The following is a 22323-nucleotide window of genomic DNA, read 5'->3' on the forward strand; positions in this document are numbered from 1 at the left end:
TCTGTATTTACATGCACATAAACTCCTCTTCAAAATGGCTGAATCAAAGTTTATTCTATGGGGAAAGTTAAAACTTAAATTCTTTCATACGTGGCATCTTTAAAATAGCGTATCAGTAAATGCGAACTATTCACACATTATCATCTTGCACGAGTACGTGCATTAAGAGAACATTAAAAAAATAACTGACGTTATGCTGGACATACACAAATTCAGACAAATGAAAGTGGTCGGGACTGTTCCTTCGTCAGGTTCGCCATCCTAACAGCCGGAAAGGAATAGCCCATCATAATAAATACGTGTGGATGTGCAATATGTTTTCCGCGCCTCTCTCCTCGCGCATGTCTCGCCCCACGCGCTCGCCACTCATTTTCCTCGCACTCACAATCCTAACAGTGATGATTGCTGCATATAGTTACCTTAGTACTCGGGCTCGGCCCTGAGTCAGAAAATGCTGTCTGTGTTTGTACGTCAAATCCGCAATTATCCACTAATGCACAGGTGCTTCCGCTTAGTGGAGCGAGGACTCAGAGTTTTTCGATTACATGTCGTTTCGGCGGTTTAGTGGTGATGTACGTATTTTTGACGTGTTGTGGTTAAGGGAGAAGAAAAAATTATGGCGATTTCTGTCAATACGTTCAGGTCACACAGATCCGCATACCGTTCGCGATAGACCTACTATAAAAGATGTCGAGCGTTTTCGGAAAGGATCGGTCCTGAACTTATAGTGAAATCAAATGAGTTCAAACGAGATTCTTACGAGATACCATGTAAGATACCAAATGAAAAATGCATGAGCACAAAATATGAGCGAAATGACAAAACTTTGACCATTGACTTGCTCCTAACAATCTCTGAGACTAAACTGGGCAAGATTTCCATATAACCCCGTACATCACTTAGGCATAGAATGTTGCAAAGAAACGTTTTTATTTAGTCTTCATGAAATGGAATGCACAATTAATATAATGATGGGGTTATATGGAAATCTTTCCCAAACTGAACTACTCTGATGTCAACGAAAACAAGTATCTTGATGAGCAGAGCTTGGACGATACAAACAACAACAACCAAGTCGCCATCAATTGGATGAAGCAAAAGGTAGTCTACGAAAGAACCGGAAAAGTACTTATTTCGTGTATGTAACTTTCTCGCTGAATATTCTGATTTCTTTGCTTCTTTTTGTCGTGTTAGTTGTTTGTAAAGTAAAATGCGACATTGCGTTTAAAATCACAGTAAGCATTTTACATGTGTTCGTCAATATTGGTGTAGGCTTAGATTTTACGAGCTCTTTATACTCATTAGAAAGCATTTAAAGCTTAAATAGTCTTGAGGAATGTAACATACTTGACAAAGTTATCTATCAAACTGATGTACAAAAGCATAATGATGTTATGGTGACGATCAATGTGCAAGAATTCAGATCCCTTTATGTAACGTATGCGTATTGTAATTGAACTCGTGTTGCATGTGAATGCCACGGTTTTAGACAAAATCGTGAACAAAGCAGAACACCACTGAAAAGATTTGGACGTGTATCTGAGAAAAGCAGAAAACTACAAAGTCTTTTTTTGGACCTGTATAAGTAAAAACACACCGACGTCGTCCAAAATAAATCATCGCTTTAGAAAATATGCAAGAAAATGAATTAACTCCAAGTTAGGATTGTACGAAAAGTAAGAAAGAAACACATTGAAAAACGGTATATTTAATGAAGTTCAGTCACAAAAGATGTTGGACTACAACTGTACATGCAAAGAAGGATGTCAAATACTTGCAGTTTTTTTCATGTAATTTGCCAGTGACTGAATACATGACGGAATGGATCTCACATAGGTAATTGTACCAGGTAAAAGCTCTGCGCTGATATACACCGTGTAAAACCCTGGTCCTGATCAGCACAATGTTGAACGTACGAAAACAATTGTAACACCATACAGTCAAGGTAACTTTGCTGGAAAAAGTTCGTGTACTCTAATATGAAGGGGATAAGCTATCCTGATGATTTGATACAAATTATGAATATTGGAAATCAACTATATTCAAGTTTGTCACAATTAGCCAGACAGTCTTTTTTTATGCTAACAGATTGCCAACAATGTTTACAGTGTTAGAAGAAAATTACAACTTTGAATATAGTGAAATTAGCAACACTGGTAATGTACAAGGTGAGGTTGCAATTGAGGGATATCAGTACTGTGTGTCCCTGGAGAGAGCTTTCAAATCACTGATATCACAACAATACACATCATTCATTTTAACGGTACAATGTAAGGCTGTTGTTATTATTTACTGTGCTGATAATGGTAATTTCAAAGTGTTTGACTCTAGTGCAAGGGATGTTTATGGCAACAACCATCCTCAAGGGACATGTGTACCATTATATTTGCCATCTGTGCACAACTTAGAATTTATATCGATCTCCTGTTGTGTTTGAACTCAAAGGGGTACATATTACCAAATCTAACATAACGAGGGAAAATGAGAAAGAAAGTCACACTATATATTGCAATCAATAAAACTGTGACAATAGGCTGTGTTCTACAATAGCACTTTATTCATTATGTTACTCTGTCATTTCTCCATGCAGTTACTGGAAATCAAATATTTTACACTGAGCAACCATACAAAATGGAAGTCATCTTTATAATAAACTGGGCATGAACACCCATGTCACACCTTCTGATGTTCTTAATAGTGTTGCTATTTGTGGTGCTGAGGTTAATGTATTAATGAATAGCATATATAAAGGCAAGTTATCATGTAACTAAGCTCAAAGAAGGACAAGCTTAGAAAACTTATATTTACAAAACCATGATCAAAATACTGGATTTTTAATGTGACTTTCCAGACTTGTATTCATCAACAAAGTACCAGAATGAAGCATTTGTTTTATCTACTGATATACAGTTGTACACCTGCAATAAAGCATATTAAACACATCAATGGCATACATACACTGTAGATGCAATTATTAATTTCATTCAGAATAGAATACAGAGTGAGTCAAAATATGACATACAATTTGTATGCTGTTCAAGTGAAATGTCTAAAAATGTAAGGAGAAAAATTATACAAAACCATAGGAAAAATATAACTATGACACCATGGAACCAATTGCAAAGAGAATGTACATAGAAAACATTGAAACAAGATTTTAAAAAATGGATGCAATAAAAAAAAGAGACAAAATTAATAAAAAAACAAAACAAAACAAAAAAAACCACACCAAGAAGCAAAAAATAACCTAGATACATGTATTATATATTTTAATTGTAGAATGAGGGGAGGTCTCTATTTCATTTGTTGTGTTTGTAATCAAATAATTTATAGCTCAATTGGTTATAGCACTGGGCTCTTGTGCAGTAGGTGAAGGTCGATGGTTCGACCAACACTCAAGGTCTTAAAATAACTGCGGAGAATGCGCTACCTTTCTATAATATCAAGAAATGGATAGACAATCTAGTCTTCTTGGACGAATAAACCGTAGGTCCCGTCTCCTGCATCTATTCATTAGTTAATTTGGTTAGGCAGGGGACGTTAAAGAACCCACTCACTAGATTACTGTGATGTGGTCTGGCCTGTTTACTGGGAATTAGAGGGGAGGGGGCATCTTCAAATAAGTTTCCTTCGATTGTTTGTAAACTGCTGATGCAGTCCGGCCAAATCATATCCACGTGTTAATTTGCACGATATAAATATTAAATTATTATTATTATTATTATTATCATTATTATTATTATTATCATTATTATTATTATTATCATTACTATTATTATTATCATTATTATTATTATTATCATTATTATTATTATTATCATTATTATTATTATTATTATTTCCACAAGGTCGTAGTAGTAGCAAGTATGATAGATTTTGTAAGAAATACACAACTTTTTTGAGAGACATGTTTCGGCATTCTTATGCCATCTTCAATCAATAAGTAACTGAACGTGAGTAATTATATAACAGACAAGTAGATGAATAAAATATTTACAGTATGATGTAATATAAAAGCGGGTACTAATTACAACGTGACACCAAACATCAAAGGTGTGAACTAAAACGCTAGTAAAGTGTTTTAATGCTATAATTGTTTGTTAAGTTCAGGTTTGATCTTATTTATCTATATAAAAAGCTTCTTTAAGTTTTCAATCAATTAAGTTGTTAGCAGAATCCAGAATACTAAAGCAAGAAAGGGAGTATTTGTTCTTACAAGAAGGAGATGTGTTGAAATGCTTAAAAATATGCGAGTTTTTATCGCTTTCCGTGTGCTCCCTTATCTCAACAGAACTTTCAAGCGGTATCTTGACGGGTCCTCCTCTCAAAATAGCCGGAACATTGATGACAATAATACACGTTACTTTAAACTCCCCTTTGTCGGCTATTATTCTAAAATAGCGGACCTTAAACTCCGACAACTCACTAAGCGCTTTTGCAAATCGGACTTGAATATCAAACAGGTTTTCACTTCTTTTAAAATTAAAAACATGTTCAGTGTTAAAGATCGTACTCCTGATGCTCTAAAATCCATGGTAGTTAATCAATTTTTTTGTGCGGGTTGCAATTCCCGTTATATAGGCGAAACTAGTGACCACTTCTCTATAAAGGAGCATACAGAAAACGATAAAAACTCGCATATTTTTAAGCATTTCAACGCATCTCCTTCTTGTAAGAACAAATACTCCCTTTCTTGCTTAGTATTCTGGATTCTGCTACCAACTCAATTAATTTAAAACTCAAAGTATAAATAAGACTAAACCTGAACTTAACAAACAATTACAGCATTATAACCCTTTTCTGGCGTTTTAGTTCACACCTTTGATGTTTGGTGTCACGTTGTAATTAGTACCCGCTTTTGTATTACATCATACGGTAAATATTTTATTCATCTACTACGAGCAAAACGCGTGGGTGATGGTTTCGCGGTCTCCACAGCCCTCGCAATGATCACTCACGCCGAGGCCTCGCCAGGACTTGAGGTAAGCCCTGGTTTTAACCACGCCGTGAGCGATCCGCCACGCAATTTCGCTCTACCAATTGGTACTCAGACCAGCACCAAAGATTTCTTTCCAGACATGTGCCCAGTTAAATTAATTGGCCAAGCGGTTTTCCCACTGCCCGACGGAAGGGAGCCGCAGGGGGGCATGGGGGGGGGTTAGCCTTGAATAATAGGTCTTCACACTGAGGTCCGTGAGAGAGTCAAAACCCACCCCCAGCCGGTCGACCAAAGCGAGAGCAGCCCGATAAATGGGGGGTTGTACATCCCCCAAATACTTGGGAACGCCATTGGACCGGAGAAACGACCAACTTTTAATTCCATGGCTCAGCGAAAAGCCGATCATATATCGCGCAAAATAGACCCATTTGGCCCCGTAAGTCCCGTCGCCCATCGGGGGAAGCCACTGGAGTTTAAGGGCGAGGGACTTTTCCGGGGGACCTATCACGGATAAACCTCCCTGTTGCCATGTTCAACGACAGAGGTCTCGTTTGACGGGTTCTGTTTTTCCGTTCCATAAGAACTCCCAAATCGATTTCGTAATTTGGGCGTAAACCCATTCCGGCATTTTAACCACCGTGGCTGTGTACCACAGGCTCGAAGCTCCTAGCGTATTAATAATCATGGCCTTGCCTTTTAGAGAGAGGGTCCGAGTACGCCAGTGATTAAAAGCCGATCCAATATCGCGCAGAATAGACCCATTTGGCCTCGTAAGTCTCGTCGCCCACCGGGGGAAGCCACCGGAGTTTAAGGGCGCGGGACTTTCCCAGGGGATCTATCACGGATAAACCTCCCTGTTGCCATGTTCAACGACAGAGGTCTCGTTTAATGGGTTCTGTTTTTCTGTTCCATAAGAACTCCCAAATCGATTTGGTAATCTGGGTGTAAACCCATTCCGGCATTTTAACCACCGTGGCTTTGTACCATAGGCCCGAAGCTCCTAGCGTATTGATAATCATGGCCTTGCCTTTCAGAGAGAGGGTCCGAGTGCGCCAGTGATTAAAAGCCGATCCAATATCGCGCAGAATAGACCCATTTGGCCTCGTAAGTCTCGTCGCCCACCGGGGGAAGCCACCGGAGTTTAAGGGCGCGGGACTTTCCCAGGGGATCTATCACGGATAAACCTCCCTGTTGCCATGGTAAACGACAGAGGTCTCGTTTAATGGGTTCTGTTTTTCTGTTCCATAAGAACTCCCAAATCGATTTAGTAATCTGGGTGTAAACCCATTCCGGCATTTTAACCACCGTGGCTTTGTACCATAGGCCCGAAGCTCCTAGCGTATTAATAATCATGGCCTTGCCTTTCAGAGAGAGGGTCCGAGTGCGCCAGTGATCAAAAGCCGATCCAATATCGCGTAAAATAGACCCATTTGGCCTCGTAAGTCTCGTCGCCCACCGGGGGAAGCCACCGGAGTTTAAGGGCGCGGGACTTTTCCAGGGGATCTATCACGGATAAACCTCCCTGTTGCCATGGTAAACGACAGAGGTCTCGTTTAACGGGTTCTGTTTTTCTGTTCCATAAGAACTCCCAAATCGCTTTGGTATTTCGGGTGTAAACCCATTCCGGCATTTTAACCACCGTGGCTTTGTACCACAGGCCCGAAGCTCCTAGCGTATTAATAATCATGGCCTTGCCTTTCAGAGAGAGGGTCCGAGTGCGCCAGTGATTAAAAGCCGATCCAATATTGCGCAGAATAGACCCATTTGGCCTCGTAAGTCTCGTCGCCCACCGGGGGAAGCCACCGGAGTTTAAGGGCGTGGGACTTTCCCAGGGGATCTATCACGGATAAACCTCCCTGTTGCCATGGTAAACGACAGAGGTCTCGTTTAATGGGTTCTGTTTTTCTGTTCCATAAGAACTCCCAAATCGATTTAGTAATCTGGGTGTAAACCCATTCCGGCATTTTAACCACCGTGGCTTTGTACCACAGGCCCGAAGCTTCTAGCGTATTAATAATCATGGCCTTGCCTTTTAGAGAAAGGGTCCGGGTGCGCCAGTGATTAAGGCGGTTCTCGAATTTTTTAACCCGATCCGCCCAGTTAGCACAGTCAAGGTTAGTATTACCAAGGAAAATGCCGAGGATTTTAAGTTAATCGGCAACCCAAGTGATGTTAACGGGGCCTGTAGTTCTTCCTGCCTGGGAGCCAATCCATAAACCCTCGGTCTTCTTGGGGTTAAGGCGGGACCCAGAGCCACGCTCGAAGGTCTGGATTAGGCTGAAAGCGCGGATTATGGAAAAATCATTAGCGAGGATTAATGTCGTGTCATCAGCGTACTGAGAGACCTCACAGATTTTGTTAGAGGAGCCCGGGATGGGGATGCCCTCAATAAGAGGATCGCGGCGGATCGCTTGCCCTAGCGTTTCCCGGCACTATGAGGCAGTACAACAGAGGGAATAGGGGGCAACCTTGTCGTACCCCTCGCTGGAGGGGAAACGACGAGGAAAGCCAGCCGTTGTTAATCACCCGGGAGGTAATATCCGTGTAGGTAACCTGTACCCATCTGCGAAAGTCGGGCCCAAAATTAAAGCGATGCAGCACACGTTGTAAGAACTGGTGATTTACGCGATCGAAAGCCTTCTCTTGGTCGAGGCTAACAACAGCTGCCGACCGCTGTTTATGCCCCGCGATCGATCGTAGCGCGTAAAAGAAATGGATTTTCAAAAATACTACGGCCGGGGACGCCACAAGTTTGATCTTCGTTAAGAATGTTAGGGAGAACCTTTCTCATTCTATTGGACAAAGCCTTTGTCGAAATCTTATAATCGAGGTTCAACAGCGAAATTGGGTGCCAATTTTTTTAAAGATAGTGGATCGTCTTTCCTGTAGAGCAAACGCAGGATGCCCTGGCGTTGCGATACCGAGAGAAAACCGCCACGGAAGGAAAACTTGAGCGTCTGCACAAGGTCCGGCCCAATAGATCCCCAAAACCTGGAATAGAATTCGGCTGGAAAGCCGTCTGCTCCCGGCGATTTAGCCGATACAATTTTTGAAAGCGCTGCGTGACACTCGTCGTGTGTCAACTCGCCTTCGCTCAATTTTTCATCTTCGGATGTCAAAGTGGAATCCAGCTGCTTTATGAGCCAGTCCTGGTTCGCAGAGTCTAACGGTTCCTCAGTGTAAAGTGCCTTATAGAAGGCCCGACATTCCTGGAGAATGCCACGGCAAGATTTTTCCGTTGTATGGTTAGTCACACGCAATTCGTGAATTGCATTACGTAGCTGGCGGGATTGTTCGAGCTGGTAAAAATACCGCGTGAGTTTTTCCCCCAGCTTGGTCCAATCTTCTTTACTACGGAGAATGCACCCCGAAATTCGTTCGTCGTCCATTTCTCTCAACCGATCTTTAATCTCGAGCAATTGATGACGATGATCGGCGTTGTTCGCATCAGCCCGGGATTGTCAATCCCTAAATGCTCTCGAGAGAGCGGCTCGCTCGCATCGGCGTGTGGTCGCGGCTTTGACACCGTGGGAAATTGCAATTTCCTTAAGTTGAAATTTACCCGCATCCCACCAAACTCTGGGGTCGGTGAAAAGGGATTTTTTTTGTTTTGAGTTTGCATTGAGACCAGAAAGATTCCACTTCTGTACAGAACTCGTCCGATTTTAAAAGTTTCGTGTTAAATTTCCATATGCCTCGGCCTCGGGGGTTTGAATTCCCCAATTGTACATTAATTGAAACCAGGTGATGGTTGGAGTAGGGGAAAACTTCGCTTTTGTGGTCACGCACTTCCGATCTCCACGCGCTTGGAGTGTAAAAGCGATCCAAGCGACAACCGACCGAATGTGGGCCATTAAACCAGGTGAATAAACACCGTGTCGGATACTTAACACGAAAAACATCCTCGAGGCCAAGTTGTTCCGTCAGTGCATGCAAATCGGGAATTCCCTTGTCCCCGAGGCTGTCATCGCCACCCCATTTATCCACCTGAGTGTTAGGAACACAATTAAAATCGCCTGCGAGGATAATATCGGTGTTGTGGTTGGCGTAACGCCACAAATTTGCGAAAAATGTAATGGTCGGTGTAATTGTTAGGGGCGTAAATATTTACAATTTGGACCGAGCGACTATTTTCTTGAATAATAGCTGCAACGACACGGCCGGCCGTGTCGGTAGAAAAGTTTTCGATTTTAATTGTGCTCCTGGGGTGGACAAGCAGGTCCACTCCGGCCGAACGTGTAGTGCCCGGAGACCAGCGCGCGTGACCGCCCCATTGTTTCGCCCAAAGATCGCGAGATCTGGTAAATGCGTCTCCTGTAGGAGACAGATGTCGAAATGGCTGTTTTGTAAGAAATTGAAAACTTTTTCCCATTTGAGGGAATCGGCGATGCCATTGACGTTAAGCGTACAAATGGACACCGCCATTAAGAAAAGAAAAACGGGAAAATTTAAATTAAACATTGTGATGCGTCCAGAAAAAGTTCATAGGCCTGTTGGGCCTCCCTGTGGAATTCTAACAGTTTGGCGAAGGCATCCTGTTTGATGGTATCGTTGAGGTTGCGCCAGGTTGCCGGTGTGACTGGGGCGAGTTTATATAGGCGTCCCTTCGCCTTGGTGTAGTTTCCCAGCCTGTGGAAGAGAAAATAGCCCCTGCATTTGTAAAAGATAGGGTCAGGAGCAGCGGCCATGAACGCTTTTCTGTTAGGCCCTTGTTGGTCGAGAGCGTCCAGGAAAGCCTTGACGCCAGATGTGATGGTCGCGGTCGGCCGTGAAATTTCCTGGGTGGAATTATCGAGGGAAAATTCGAGGGAATTAGTTTCTGAAGGGGGCGGATTGTCAGTAGTAGTTGCCTGTGTAGGCCCACTCTCTTGCGGGGAGTTTTCTGGACTCGGGGCCGGTGTGGAGACAAAGTGTTTCGAAGGCACCGTAAGCTCTTCGTCACTACTGGCGGTACATGTCGGAGGGGTCCTGTGTGGAGCCAGCGGCTTCTGCGTAAGAGGACGGCGTAAAAGGCTCCTCACTATCACCCCAGTTGCCAGTGAAAGCGTTTTCGGCGGTCATTTTGGCCTCAGGGTCTAAGGTAGGGCCGAGAGGATCTGCTGGTTCGGGTGGAGCCGGGTGTCGGGGGGTGGGCGGACGGGTGCTGTGGCTCGTTTATTTTTCGGACAGTTTTTCATCAGCGGTAGTCATGGCGGCTGGTTGTAAGTTTTCCCTCTCTCCTGTTTTTACCGCTTTTTTAGTTTGTTTCTTAGCCTGTAATAGTTTTACTTTCCTCAAAATACGACTATCTCATCCCAAGACTCGTCTGCATCTTGTTGGAGGCGTCATAGACTTGGAGACGACTCGAAACTTCTTTGTTGCATTGACATCGCGAGTCCGCCATCTTGGAACACGTGCGAAGGGATATTTTGGTACAGACCTGACTCGATATCCCAATTCTGTTTCTACATTTAATATCTCAAGATTGGTACAATGTGGAGACATCGAAATAAACCCTGGACCAGAACAGTCATTATCTCCGGGATTATCCACAACTCGCAAAAAACCTCTTTGGAAGTGCCCTTGTGATGTATGTACGAAGTCTGTTCGCTCCAATCAGAAAGGGATTCTCTGCGATGGTTGTAACAAATGGTTCCATCTAAAGTGCATTACCATGGATCTACAGGCTTATATTGACTTGGGGTCTTCTGATGAGCAGTGGTTCTGTGACAAAAATTGTGGGTGGCCTTTTAACTTCACTGATTCATTCTTTGAGTCGTCCTTCTCAACTGGGCAGAATGTAAGCTTAAGCTCTGATGTCTCTGTGGAATCTTCCCCTCACTCTGCTAATGGCTTCTCCAAGTGCTTATTATTAAATACGAGGAGTATTCGAAACAAGATCAACGACCTAAATGCTTTGTTATTAATGGACTCCTTTGACATTGTTGCCTTGACGGAGACTTGGTTAGACCATGAATTTGATGACCGTGATCTACATCTTGAGGGTTATAGTATCCTTCGTCGGGATAGACGTGGTAGGCGTGGTGGAGGAGTGTTGCTCGCAACTAAATCACACCTGCCATGTGTACGGAGATACGATCTTGAGGTAAATGCGGAGATGCTAGCCTGTGAACTAAAGACCAGTAATACACGATGTCTATTATTTGCAGTTTTTTACAGACCACCAGACGCTGAAGAGACGTTCTTGGATGAATTCAGGAGATTTCTCAATAAAGCTTCTGGTACAGGAATCGCTGATTTAATTATCACTGGCGATTTTAATTTTCCCTGTGTCGATTGGTCTACTGGATCACCAACTATTTTAGACAATTTGACTGAAACTTTTTGTGAAATCCTGGATGACCATTTTCTCACCCAAACAAACCCATATATCACTCGTCCCAGTGCCACTAATACCTTATCATCTGGTAACATCTTAGACCTTGTGTTGACGAATCATGAATCACTCATCGAAGGAACTACTGTGCACCCAAATGGATTTGATTCAGATCATTTCCCAGTCTGTTTCGCGATCAAGAAAAAGTTCAACAGGCCGAAAAACAGTCAAAGATTAGTTTACCGATATGATAAAGCTGACATTGATGGTCTAAGAAATACATTCTCTCACATTTTATGGGATTCCTACATATCCTGTGAGGATATTGACTCAGGTACGGCGAATTTCCAAGATCTTGTTCTCGCGGCAGTCAATCAACATGTACCAAACATGAAGCTTAGACGCAAGCCAAGACCTCCATGGATAGATAACGGAAACAGAGTGAAGCGATTCACGAAACAGGCTTGTCGGGAAATGTAGTTACGTCCTTTTTTCCTCTCATAATATTTATTCTGCTCTGCTTCAACGTATTGAGCACTGTTCCACGCGAAAATCGACTTGCAGACTTCCTATGTATATATATATATATATATATAACTAACTGCATATATATATATATATATATAGGAAGTCTGCAAGTCGATTTTCGCGTGGAACAGTGCTCAATACGTTGAAGCAGAGCAGAATAAATATTATGAGAGGAAAAAAGGACGTAACTACATTTCCCGAAAAGCCTGTTTCGTGAATCGCTTCACTCTTCAGGGGTTTAAACCCCTGAAGAGTGAAGCGATTCACGAAACAGGCTTGTCGGGAAATGTAGTTACGTCCTTTTTTCCTCTCATAATATATATATATATGTATATATATATATATATATATATATATATATATATATATATATATAATAAATAGAATTTTTTTCTTTTCTAAATGGCGGTGTCCATTTGTACGCTTAACGTCAGTGGCATTGCCGATTCCCTCAAATGGGAAAAAGTTTTCAATTTCTTACAAAACAGCCATTTCGACAACTGTCTCCTACAGGAGACGCATTTACCAGATCTCGCAACAGGCGATCTTTGGGCAAAACAATGGGGCGGTCACGCGCGCTGGTCTCCGGGCACTACACGTTCGGCCGGAGTGGACCTGCTTGTCCACCCCAGGAGCACAATTAAAATCGAAAACTTTTCTACCGACATGGCCGGCCGTGTTGTTGCAGCTACTATTCAAGAAAATAGTCACTCGGTCCAAATTGTAAATATTTACGCCCCTAACAATTACACCGACCATTACATTTTTTGCAAATTTGTGGCGTTACGCCAACCACAACACCGATATTATCCTCGCAAGTGATTTTAATTGTGTTCCTAACACTCAGGTGGATAAATAAGGTGGCGATGACAGCCTCGGGGACAAGGGAATTCCCGATTTGCATGCACTGACGGAACAACTTGGCCTCGAGGATGTTTTTCGTGTTAAGTACCCGACAAGGCGTTTATTCACCTGGTTTAATGGCCCACATTCTGTAACTCAAGTCTCAGATTAGCACTGCTCACACCCAAGAGCACGTTTTCTAGAATTCGTTGGAACTGTTCGGCTCGCTGAGCCTGAGTTATGGCTCCTCAGAGGGTCTAGTGTTTTCAATGTCACGCTATCGGAATGCGAACTGACATATTGAATGGCACTTCTGAGTGATCTGATTCTCCAGTTTCCGCTTGCATTTATGGCGGCAGTCAGAGCCGTTACCGTACTGTAATTACTACCGCCAACTGCATGCATCTACATATGGAGAGAACGAGTTACACCATACTTCAGATAGCAGTTATCTTGCTCCTCTTGGTTTTGTCGTGTCTTGGCTTAGAAGGTTTGTGACTTGTTATTTCTATTGATTCAGTATCATCAATTGTTTGATTAATCTTTGTTAACTCGATTCTCTCTTCGAATACATCTTTCTTAAATTCATTGGCTCTTCTTTGAAGTTCTGAGCTTTTCATTTTCACAGAAATGAAAGCAAAAGAGTTTGCTTAGATCGTGCTATCTCTGTAGTGAGTATCGATCGAACTGCCGTTGGATCGATGAATTTAAGATAACAGGAATTTGAAATATTACAATGCAATTGAATTGTGTATTTACTTTAATATTGGAATTAAATCGGATCATTCCTTGCTATCGATATATTGTGAAAACGAAATCTCCACAAAGAAATTTTTACTGTCTACTTTTTCATCAACCGACTATGTTCCTAGTCGACGTGTTGACTCATTAAACAGTCGTGATGTTTTGCATGACACAAATTTGCACGTAGCTAAACACCAAAGACTCTCGTCACCCTTTACTCTTATTAGTTACACAAATTTGCGCACGAAACAATCGTCAAATTTTCTTTTTTTTTTTATAACAGGAACCTGTTATTTAATTATTACGTGTAAGTTGTATTTGAATTCAATCTAAGTGGGGAATATTGTTTAAATAATTATCTTTTGCGGGTTTGTTCGTTACGTCATTGCCGCCGTGTTGGTGGACGTAAACAATAGATATCTCATTAGCTCCTTTTGCTCGTCCACCAGCATTTGTTCTTTTCACCATTGTTACCTGTGTCTCTAGAGATTGGTTGCAAGCCACCTATTCAGTCTCCCTCGCGGCCTTTTGGTTTTGTCACGCAACGCGTTGTCTTAGCCACGAGCGTTTTAAACTTCCAAGATCCAATAAGTAATTCTCCCTGCTTACTGCCATACTATCCCTTGTAAATTAGACTTGGGAATTTGGTCTTCTTCCAAAACAACACCCCCTAGCTGATGAGCTATAAGCTGTTCTCATAACCTGTTTGCAAGAAAACTTATTGGAATTTTAATGAGAAGTTGCGTGGTATTCACCTCTGGGAAATAAAAGTTTAAAATAAAGCCGTCGAGTCAAGGAAAGTTCACTTGAATGTGATAAGCAGGGAATATAGACAATCACTCTGCGTAATACTGAAGGCATGAGCAATAAGAAAGTGCTTTACTTAAAGGAGGTATTTTCTCACCGCAGACTGTGGTCGGAGACCTCCTCTACCACGAGTGATTGGAGGTGACGAAGCTATACCTCACTCTTGGCCATGGCAAGCCAGGATCATCCTCCAGGACAAAAATGGAAAGTGGAATCACAAGTGTGGTGCGTCCCTGATTCATCCAGAATGGATCGTCACTGCAGCCCATTGTTTGGCCTTCCACCCGGATCCAAGAATATACGGCGTCATTTTAGGTTTGTCTTAATAGGGGTGTCAAACAAATGATGCACCACTGAACGGATGGCACGATTTTTTGATTTTTCCTTCCGTGGCGGTTTTCTCTCGGCATCGCAACGCCAGGGCATCCTGCGTTTGCTCTACAAGAAAGACGATCCACTATCTAACAATACGCACTCTTCGTGGTTAGGTATAAGGTTTACGGCTCAAGCTGTCCCTAAAATTCTGTGCTGTATTGTTTCCTTTTTCAGTGAAACAGGTTTCCAGGACTTTGCGAAGCTACAATGACCATTGTTATATACCTAGACTTTCCCTCGACAATACGAGCACTGCAATTGGTTGATTCGGGACTCTCGGGAAAACAAAACTAAATGTTTCTTCGGGACCATACATGAAGCGTATATTATTTCTCCGCTTTTTCACTGTTTACCGCTAAAGGGCTCCTAAAGAAGCTCTTTATGGAAACTCGACTATCACCTGTATTTCTTCGGGAAAACATAGCTTTTTTTCTTTGGGTGAGGAACAAGAATTATCTTTTTCGGTTCACTTGATAGAGTGGTCGCCTTCATGACTCGTTTATTACAGAAATGCGTTTTTTAAAACGCTTTAATTGATAGTCGAAGTTACAATCAGTGATACAGTCAAAAATGCCATTTTCCTGGTGGCTCCCCAATATGTATCTAGCTCAGATAACAAATGAATTACAGAAGACGCGTTTAAGTTACAAAATAGTCACTGGAACCCTTTAAAGTCCATAGGCTTTTCATCTTACTGGCAATCTTCCTCGATCTGGAGTTTCACCGTTGCCACGTTACTCCCACGCAAGACTTCCCCCCCAGTAGATCCCAAACTCTGTCAGCGAAATGATATTACAGTTGAAACATAGTCTATAATTAGATGAATATGTGACTGACTTTTCATTTACTGATTAATTGATAGGAGATCATGATTGGGCGGAAAAGGAACCTTCAGAGCAGTGTTTCGAGGTTTCGCAGTTGTACGTAAACAGGTTTTATCAAACGATATCAGGATATGGTCACGACATTGCACTTATTAAACTGTCAAGACCAGCGATTCTTAATAAAGATGTGAATCTTGTGTGCCTTCCGAAGCAGAACAACAGAGTTGCTATTGGCAAGATGTGTTACTTGACAGGTACCCTTGTAACATTATCTGTCATAGGATTTATAGAATATTTAAGGTACTACGTGCGCTCTCATTGGTTGATAGATGAGTTCAAATGAAAGTAGGTAGCGGATCCAGAGGGGGGAGGGGAGGTGGTTTTTTATGCGTATACCTGCCGGCTTTCCTTCCTTTTGCGTTTATTTTTTCACCCAAAATAAGGGGCCACTGAACACGGTTGTGACTTTGCGCTCTCTGTGTTTTCCAGAAATAGTTCATGAATGCATTAAGAGAATTTTCCCGTGTATACATTGCCTCATTTTAAAACTAGGCGTGTTGAGAGAATTTTCGAAAGTCTTTCAAACAAGACGTGTTTCTCCTCTCAACTGCTTTCTCAAACGACGCCTGTCACGTCACGTCACGTTAAGCTTGGAAATGCCCTTTTGTAATTTGTGTTTCCTTTCTTTCTGGATAGGCTCTTTCATTTTCTTTGTTGGACTTTGTTTTTCTTTATTCATCTTTTGGTGATATCGTTAAGTTAATGTCTCTAATGCAAGGGCTGAGCTCATAGTTTGGAGAGTTCCCTTATACATGTAGCCCTTTTTTAAACCTCAGTCACGCAAAAACTATTTGGCCTTTCCTCTGTCGTAAAGTTAAAATTCAGACATATTGCACATGAATAAATATTAATTTCTAATCATTCTTAGGATGGGGAGTTTCGAAACCTGGATCTAGCGAAAAAACCCCAAAACTGCAGCAAGCTCGGTTACCAACGGTCAATTATTCAACATGTTGGATTGGAAATTCCTTTTTCCAGCCTATCGACGACGAAACGATGCTTTGCGCCGGTTTCGGTGAAGGAAAAACCATTAGTGGATGTAATGGTGATAGTGGTGGACCGTTAGTATGCGAGGAGGATGGAAAATTTGTTCTGAGGGGTGCTGTGAGCTGGGGGATACCAGGATGTCCAGGCGGAAGACATTATTCGGTTTTCGCCCGCGTCAGTTCTTTCGTGAAATGGATCGAAGATCATATAAAAAACAGCGACATCTATTAACTTATTCGGCTCTCATGTATCTAAACTGTGTCTTAAGTATCTGAGCATCTCAGCTCCGGTAAGATGATTTCCCGAATGTCCAAACTGACTTCAATGAAAAGATAGGAACGATGAAGTATTTTTCTCAGAAGTGTGGTGCAGCGAGTGCTTGTTCAGCTTTCAGACAACTATTTATAGTGTCTCTTGTTCTGAGCATGTTGTTCGCTTTTAAGAGCCATTAGTAGGAGTATTCAGAAGAAGGAGTTTCCAGTAGAAGACTCCCCTGAGTCGTCTTCTTCTTAGTGTCTAAACGTCTTCGTGGAATTTAGTGGCATACCGTACCAGAATCTTTTAGTTTTCATTTATTGTTACTTTTGCAAATCAGGGGTAGTATCACTTCCGTACCCTCCCCTCCCTACTTTAGTCACTATGTAATGACATGTATCGACCTAACTTGAAAAACGGCAACCAGAGCATCAGGTCACTAAATATGATGTACATTGAAAACAACTCCTTTTTCACAGAAGCACATATTTTATTCAGTTCACCCACCACTTGTATCATTGATATAGAGCAGATCAATCCTTTCTGGGCATCACATTGAAGAATACCCACCAAGAAGCTGTAACATGATAGAAAAAAAGAAATGAATTGACATAAACCAAAGGACTAGTTTAAGTAATATAGAAATCCTTATCAACGATCTTCCTGAGATATCTTTTTCAAGAAAATTTGAGCCTCGCACGATGAGGGAAATTCCGCACATAAATTGTTTTATCAGGCTGCATCCCACAATTAACTTGTGATGAAGATTCCGTCGCAGGAGTTCTACCCATGCTTCTTAAGCTGTGTGCGGCGCCAGAAAGTATGGCCCACATCTATTGTGTCCTGCTTTCTAAGTACGGACAGTGCTGTACTCCAAAGTAGTTCTTTAGTATCGATATGTTTGGTTCTCGTTTATACTGAAAGTGAATATATCTTTTCGCTTTAAACGGAGTAGAGTAAGAGGGTAGCATGCCCTATCAATATTTCTAAGCATTAGCCTAAACTAACCTTTAGCACCGACCACATGTTTTGAGGCAGTTTCTTATCACGTAGTCATGCTTGCGGCAAAGATACTTCCAGAGGTGACATTCTGGGTTTCCATCTCTACAAGCTAATGAAAAAGAACGTACACGCTACAATTTTATTCAATGATTATCGCTTTAGTTAGCGCAGTAATTACTTGTTTACGGCTTGGGGCTCATTATTTTGAGAAATGCGAAATTAGTTGTCATATTCAAGGATCACACACAACCGTAGTAGTGAAAAGCTTTTGACTTTTTTTACCTTTAATTGTTATTATATCATTTGTCGTTTGTTTGCTTGCTTTTACAATCTATTTGTTTCGACATGACAAAATGTCGGTGATGGACGGTCCAATGATAAATAATCTGAAAATATGTTTCGATTAGAACAAAATTTATACTTACAGCCACCGCCACCTCCACCCCCGCCCCCTCCACCCCCGCCAAAACCTGAAAAGGAGGGAATAAGTAATCAGTGCAGGTATGGCGACCGTTTGTTTTTAGGACTGGAAAACAGGGAAGAGATCATGATGACTCAGCCCTCAGTCTGAATAAATGTATGGGAATTTACAATTGGTCAGTGGGTTTAATACGATTAAAAGCTATCAACGCCTTAACTCCCGGAGTTGATTAACAAGTAATTTCTCATAATATCCCTACTTAATTCAGTAAATAGGTATTGAGAATACTCAAAGGAATTAGGTGGAATTTGTTATCTTGATCTAATACCACTTGATCGTCGCTAATTTCCAAGGAAATGTGTAGCAGCCAGATGGGAAGAATTAATAATCAGATCTTGCTGAGGAGTTAAACGGTCAAACGGTGTCCACGGTAAAGGCCAAATGACTTAACGTATTGGCATAAAACAAAGAAATCTGTACTATGCCCAGGGCTTGTAGATCTCCTAACCCCAACACTAACAGACTACACTAAATAACGTATTAAGCCAAGTAAGATGAAAAACAAACAACACCAAACATGAACAGTAGCATCGACAGTCAAAACCAGACAGTACCATAGAGGGATCGAATGCCGTTGATGTCGTCAGAATGGAGTTGCATGTTTGCAACGTATCCCGTATAATAAGGATACATAATTGCACCACGCACATTAGAATGTTCAAGACCCAGTGCGTGACCGAATTCATGGGTGGCAACCCACAACAAATTTGTTCCACTTGATTGCCCGTCTGTGTACGTTTCATCTTCGTCAAAATGGGCGCGGCCATCTGATGGAAAGAACGCATGTGCCAAGACCTTACCCGGCCCGTCAAATGGATAATTGCATCTCCTTTCACCGTATACACCTCCATGAGATCTGTATCCGAAACTTTGGAAATAAAGAGGTGTAGTTACAGTTAGAGGTAAAGTACTATGGACGCTCAAAAGACTAAAACGTGAAAATGCTTACCTTCTTTTGAAGTTTTCATTTAGCTTTTGCAGGGCCTTATTTCCCTTATATTATGTATGCCTTCGGCTCGTAATGTATAATCTGTGCGAGTGTTCTCCCAACATCTCGCGTGGCTTTATCACGTTATAGAGTGCGGAAAAATTTGTTCTATCGCTTAATTCCCCTGGTTATTATACGTAACTTAACAGGCTCTTTAACTTATTTTCCTTTCTTGAATTTCTGACCTGCGACAACATTTTATTCGTCAGGAGGAGGGAAGGGGTTGGAAGAATTTGGTTGTGTCACTACAAAATTTTACCTCTTTCTCCTTAAGTCTCTACAATATTCGCATCATCCCCCCCCCCCCCCCATCGTAGGCATTTCACTCGCAGTCAATCTTCTATTGCCTTCCCCCTTACCCCCCTTATAATCTGTTGGCGACGACTGATCATCCCCCTCCGTTCCCCCTAAAAACCATATCGCATGAGATCTCTAAAATCCCTACCCCCCTCCCCGACGATAAATAGTGACTGATTCTGAAGATTGTCGTCACTGATACCAAAATCGTCATTTTTACTCTTACAGCACCCTACCTTATTTTAAGATCGGCTCTAGAACTGGAGGATCTGGAAAAGGACAAGCCTGAGACATCAGCCCAGTATTGTAAAGCTCTTTGGAAGATGCGGTCTTGTTGCGAGTGAGGTAGGTCTCGACCATGCTGAATAAAATACGTTAAATGCGTTTTCCTCCACTTTGAGCCAGTACTGTAACGTCTCACTCGACCCCTGGCTGCCACGTCATCAGGCATTCCACATCTCGGTTTTTTCATCAGCGTTACTGTTGCACGATCGAGTCGGCCGGTGACTTTCAGCCCCGCGAAACGCTGGAAGTTCTTGATTGCTGTATTAACATCGTGGTTTCCAGATCTTGAGGTCGAAAGGTAGTGGTACTGGTTTAGAAAATTCTGTAACAAGGAAAAATTGATGAGAGACGGTGTGTTATAAACGAAACAAAATGGGAGGACAAGAATGAAGATATTACATAAAGGCGTAACTTCAGCTGTGAGTCAATGATTCGTATCGGTAAAAAAATGTGGTCAAATAACTGAAAATAGTATTCATTTCTAGCATTAGGGGCGGTTAAGCCGGGAAATTTCAGTGTATATTTTTTTGGAATGAAACTACGATCCTGAATGGACCAAGAAACAGTTATGGTAGTTTTTGTTTTAGTAAAAAAGGTGAACAATACTCGTCAGATGCTGGCGATGTTTCTTGGAATCTCAGGCGAATCATTCGAGTCCAGCGCTGTTACATTTTGTCTACCAACCGAGTTTGTCCTTCCCATCATCTTGTCAAACATGCAATGCGAAAATGAAAGCACTTTCAAAGCGGGAACACTTCGAGTGCACCGTTAATTTGCTGTCGAATTTCAAAAAGTCGAATTGAATTTCCGAGTGATAACAGAACATAATGGTATATTGTGTACAGATACATATTTCATCTTCCTCACCACCCGTGGTAGACACGGACTGGTTACTGAGCCGCGCAGCAAGGGATTGAAGACCCCAATTATAGTGTCTTGATTTTGGGCAGGGTACTATATCTTCACAGCGCATTTTATTCATTCAGGAGTATTAATGGGTAACAGCGATGCCTAACAAAACACTTAGGAGTAACGTACAAAGCACACAAATCTCACTCAGATGAATATACCCATGAACTGTTAAATTGAAGCTCAGGTGGCTAAACAACTTAGAATCACATACCTTTCCTCTCTTATCATATATAAATGCAAAAACAAGAACCCTTACCAGAGCCTCTGTAGCTTCATCTTCAGCGTGAGTTGAGGCCAGCGCCCCAAAGGCGAGAACTAAAAGCCAAAGCATGGTGTTCGAGTAATCTCGAAGATGTTGGCGATTCCTTTTTTATGCATTGGTTTTTTTTCCTGAGTCATTTTTATGTCACTGAATTTTATTTCGTAAACAGCTATGATAATACAGGCTTAAGAAAATTTAAATTGCGTTTTTGCAATTGGGCCTGAATTTGCTCACTTTAAAGGTGATGTAAGCTTTCGAGGTAAAAGTAATTTCTATGTTTGCATCAGAAGGAAGAACAGCTCAAACTGATGTTTGCACAACTGAATGTTTTCTAAATTTCATTTACTTGTGTGTTTTTATACAAGCAGTGAATCGGGGATGAATGTTGTTAGCAATTTTCAAGATGTTTGTTTCAAGAAGAGAGCTGCGCATTCCAGTATTTTAAAGTATGGTGACGTGTGCATGTTTTTCCAAAAAAGGGTGTTTTATCATTATTTCCTTTCCTGCAATTGTTTTAAAAGAGTAATTATTGAAAAATATCTGCTGTTATATGAAATATCAAGATATCAACCTGGCACATAGTTTAATCACTTGGTGTGGTACAGCGTAGACAGTAGCCCCACCCTCCTTGAATTTGTTCACCGAAGTGGAGGTGGCTAGTGGTGGGTGTTTACTGAGCTGCTAAATGGCGATGTAAATATCCACCTCTTGCCACCGACGTTGAGGTAAATAGTTGTTTTACTATATACTAAGACAGTGCGATAACATAGCACAGAAATATCATTTAACTCACTTATCCTGCAACGATTACAATATTTTCGGGTGCAAACTCTGCACGAGTTGCCCGAAGGTGAATAGTTAACGATTATTCAACGAGCGCGCATTGGATATAAGTTGGCTATATAACCAATCTCTTATCCAACAACCGCGGATGGAATTATTTTTTATTAAATTTCATAAAATCCTTAACCTGTGGATATCTGAAGCTAAATCCAGCTCCACAACAGTTGGCGCAAAGCATTTCCATATAAGGCGACCCAGGATATGAGTTGATAACCGGAGTTGAGTGAACAATCAGAACACTAGTAATGGTATAATCGGAGTTTGGGTTGCTAATCAGAGAACGCATTCAACGCTCACCACTGTTTTAGCATATGCTACAACATAATATATCGCCAAAGATACATTGTCGTTTCATGTAGGAGTGAGCATGTCTTGTCAAGGTGTGATGCAAACAAAGATAATTTATATTTTTTTTTACAATAATACGACACTGAATACTAAATAGGCAGATTTGCATTTTGTAACAGATTCCTTCTCTTAACGTTTCCCGGATTTCTATAGCACTCATTAAGGAGGAACTATCCAGAGATTAAATCTCCCTTAGAAAGTGTTTTTACAAGACAGAATACCTCTGG

At 41.6% G+C, this 22323-nt stretch overlaps 2 protein-coding genes across 2 annotated transcripts; one reads left to right on the forward strand and one right to left on the reverse strand.

Moving 5' to 3' along the window:
• The first annotated feature begins 12825 nt into the window (after positions 1-12825).
• LOC111324556 (elastase-1) lies at positions 12826-17993 on the forward strand. Its single transcript, XM_022928153.2, has 4 exons — positions 12826-13116; positions 14280-14492; positions 15415-15630; positions 16305-17993. The coding sequence occupies exons 1-4, from the start codon at positions 13026-13028 to the stop codon at positions 16652-16654; spliced, it is 870 nt and encodes a 289-aa protein (XP_022783888.2). The 5' UTR covers positions 12826-13025; the 3' UTR covers positions 16655-17993.
• LOC111324555 (matrilysin) lies at positions 17148-21050 on the reverse strand. The gene is made up of 6 exons (XM_022928152.2): positions 20900-21050; positions 19683-20053; positions 18716-19029; positions 18106-18150; positions 17687-17789; positions 17148-17255 (listed from the first exon to the last, which is right to left on the reverse strand). The coding sequence occupies exons 1-5, from the start codon at positions 20972-20974 to the stop codon at positions 17689-17691; spliced, it is 906 nt and encodes a 301-aa protein (XP_022783887.1). The 5' UTR covers positions 20975-21050; the 3' UTR covers positions 17148-17255; positions 17687-17688.
• Positions 21051-22323: the final 1273 nt, after the last annotated feature.

The sequence above is a fragment of the Stylophora pistillata genome, chromosome 8 (assembly GCF_964205215.1).
Source record: "Stylophora pistillata chromosome 8, jaStyPist1.2, whole genome shotgun sequence".
NCBI lineage: Eukaryota > Metazoa > Cnidaria > Anthozoa > Scleractinia > Pocilloporidae > Stylophora > Stylophora pistillata.

What these genes read in the sequence shown, in the direction of transcription:
- LOC111324556 (XM_022928153.2), top strand. Translation starts at nt 13,026, where the DNA reads ATGCATCTACATATGGAGAGAACGAGTTACACCATACTTCAGATAGCA. An exon ending in GTCGTGTCTTGGCTTAGAAG is followed by an intron (nt 13,117 to 14,279) that starts GTTTGTGACTTG and finishes TTCTCACCGCAG; the next exon opens with ACTGTGGTCGGAGACCTCCT. An exon ending in AATATACGGCGTCATTTTAG is followed by an intron (nt 14,493 to 15,414) that starts GTTTGTCTTAAT and finishes ATTAATTGATAG; the next exon opens with GAGATCATGATTGGGCGGAA.
- LOC111324555 (XM_022928152.2), bottom strand. Translation starts at nt 20,974, where the DNA reads ATGCTTTGGCTTTTAGTTCTCGCCTTTGGGGCGCTGGCCTCAACTCAC. An exon ending in AGAGCCGATCTTAAAATAAG is followed by an intron (nt 19,030 to 19,682) that starts GTAGGGTGCTGT and finishes TTATTTCCAAAG; the next exon opens with TTTCGGATACAGATCTCATG. An exon ending in CGGCATTCGATCCCTCTATG is followed by an intron (nt 18,151 to 18,715) that starts GTACTGTCTGGT and finishes CCTCCTTTTCAG; the next exon opens with GTTTTGGCGGGGGTGGAGGG.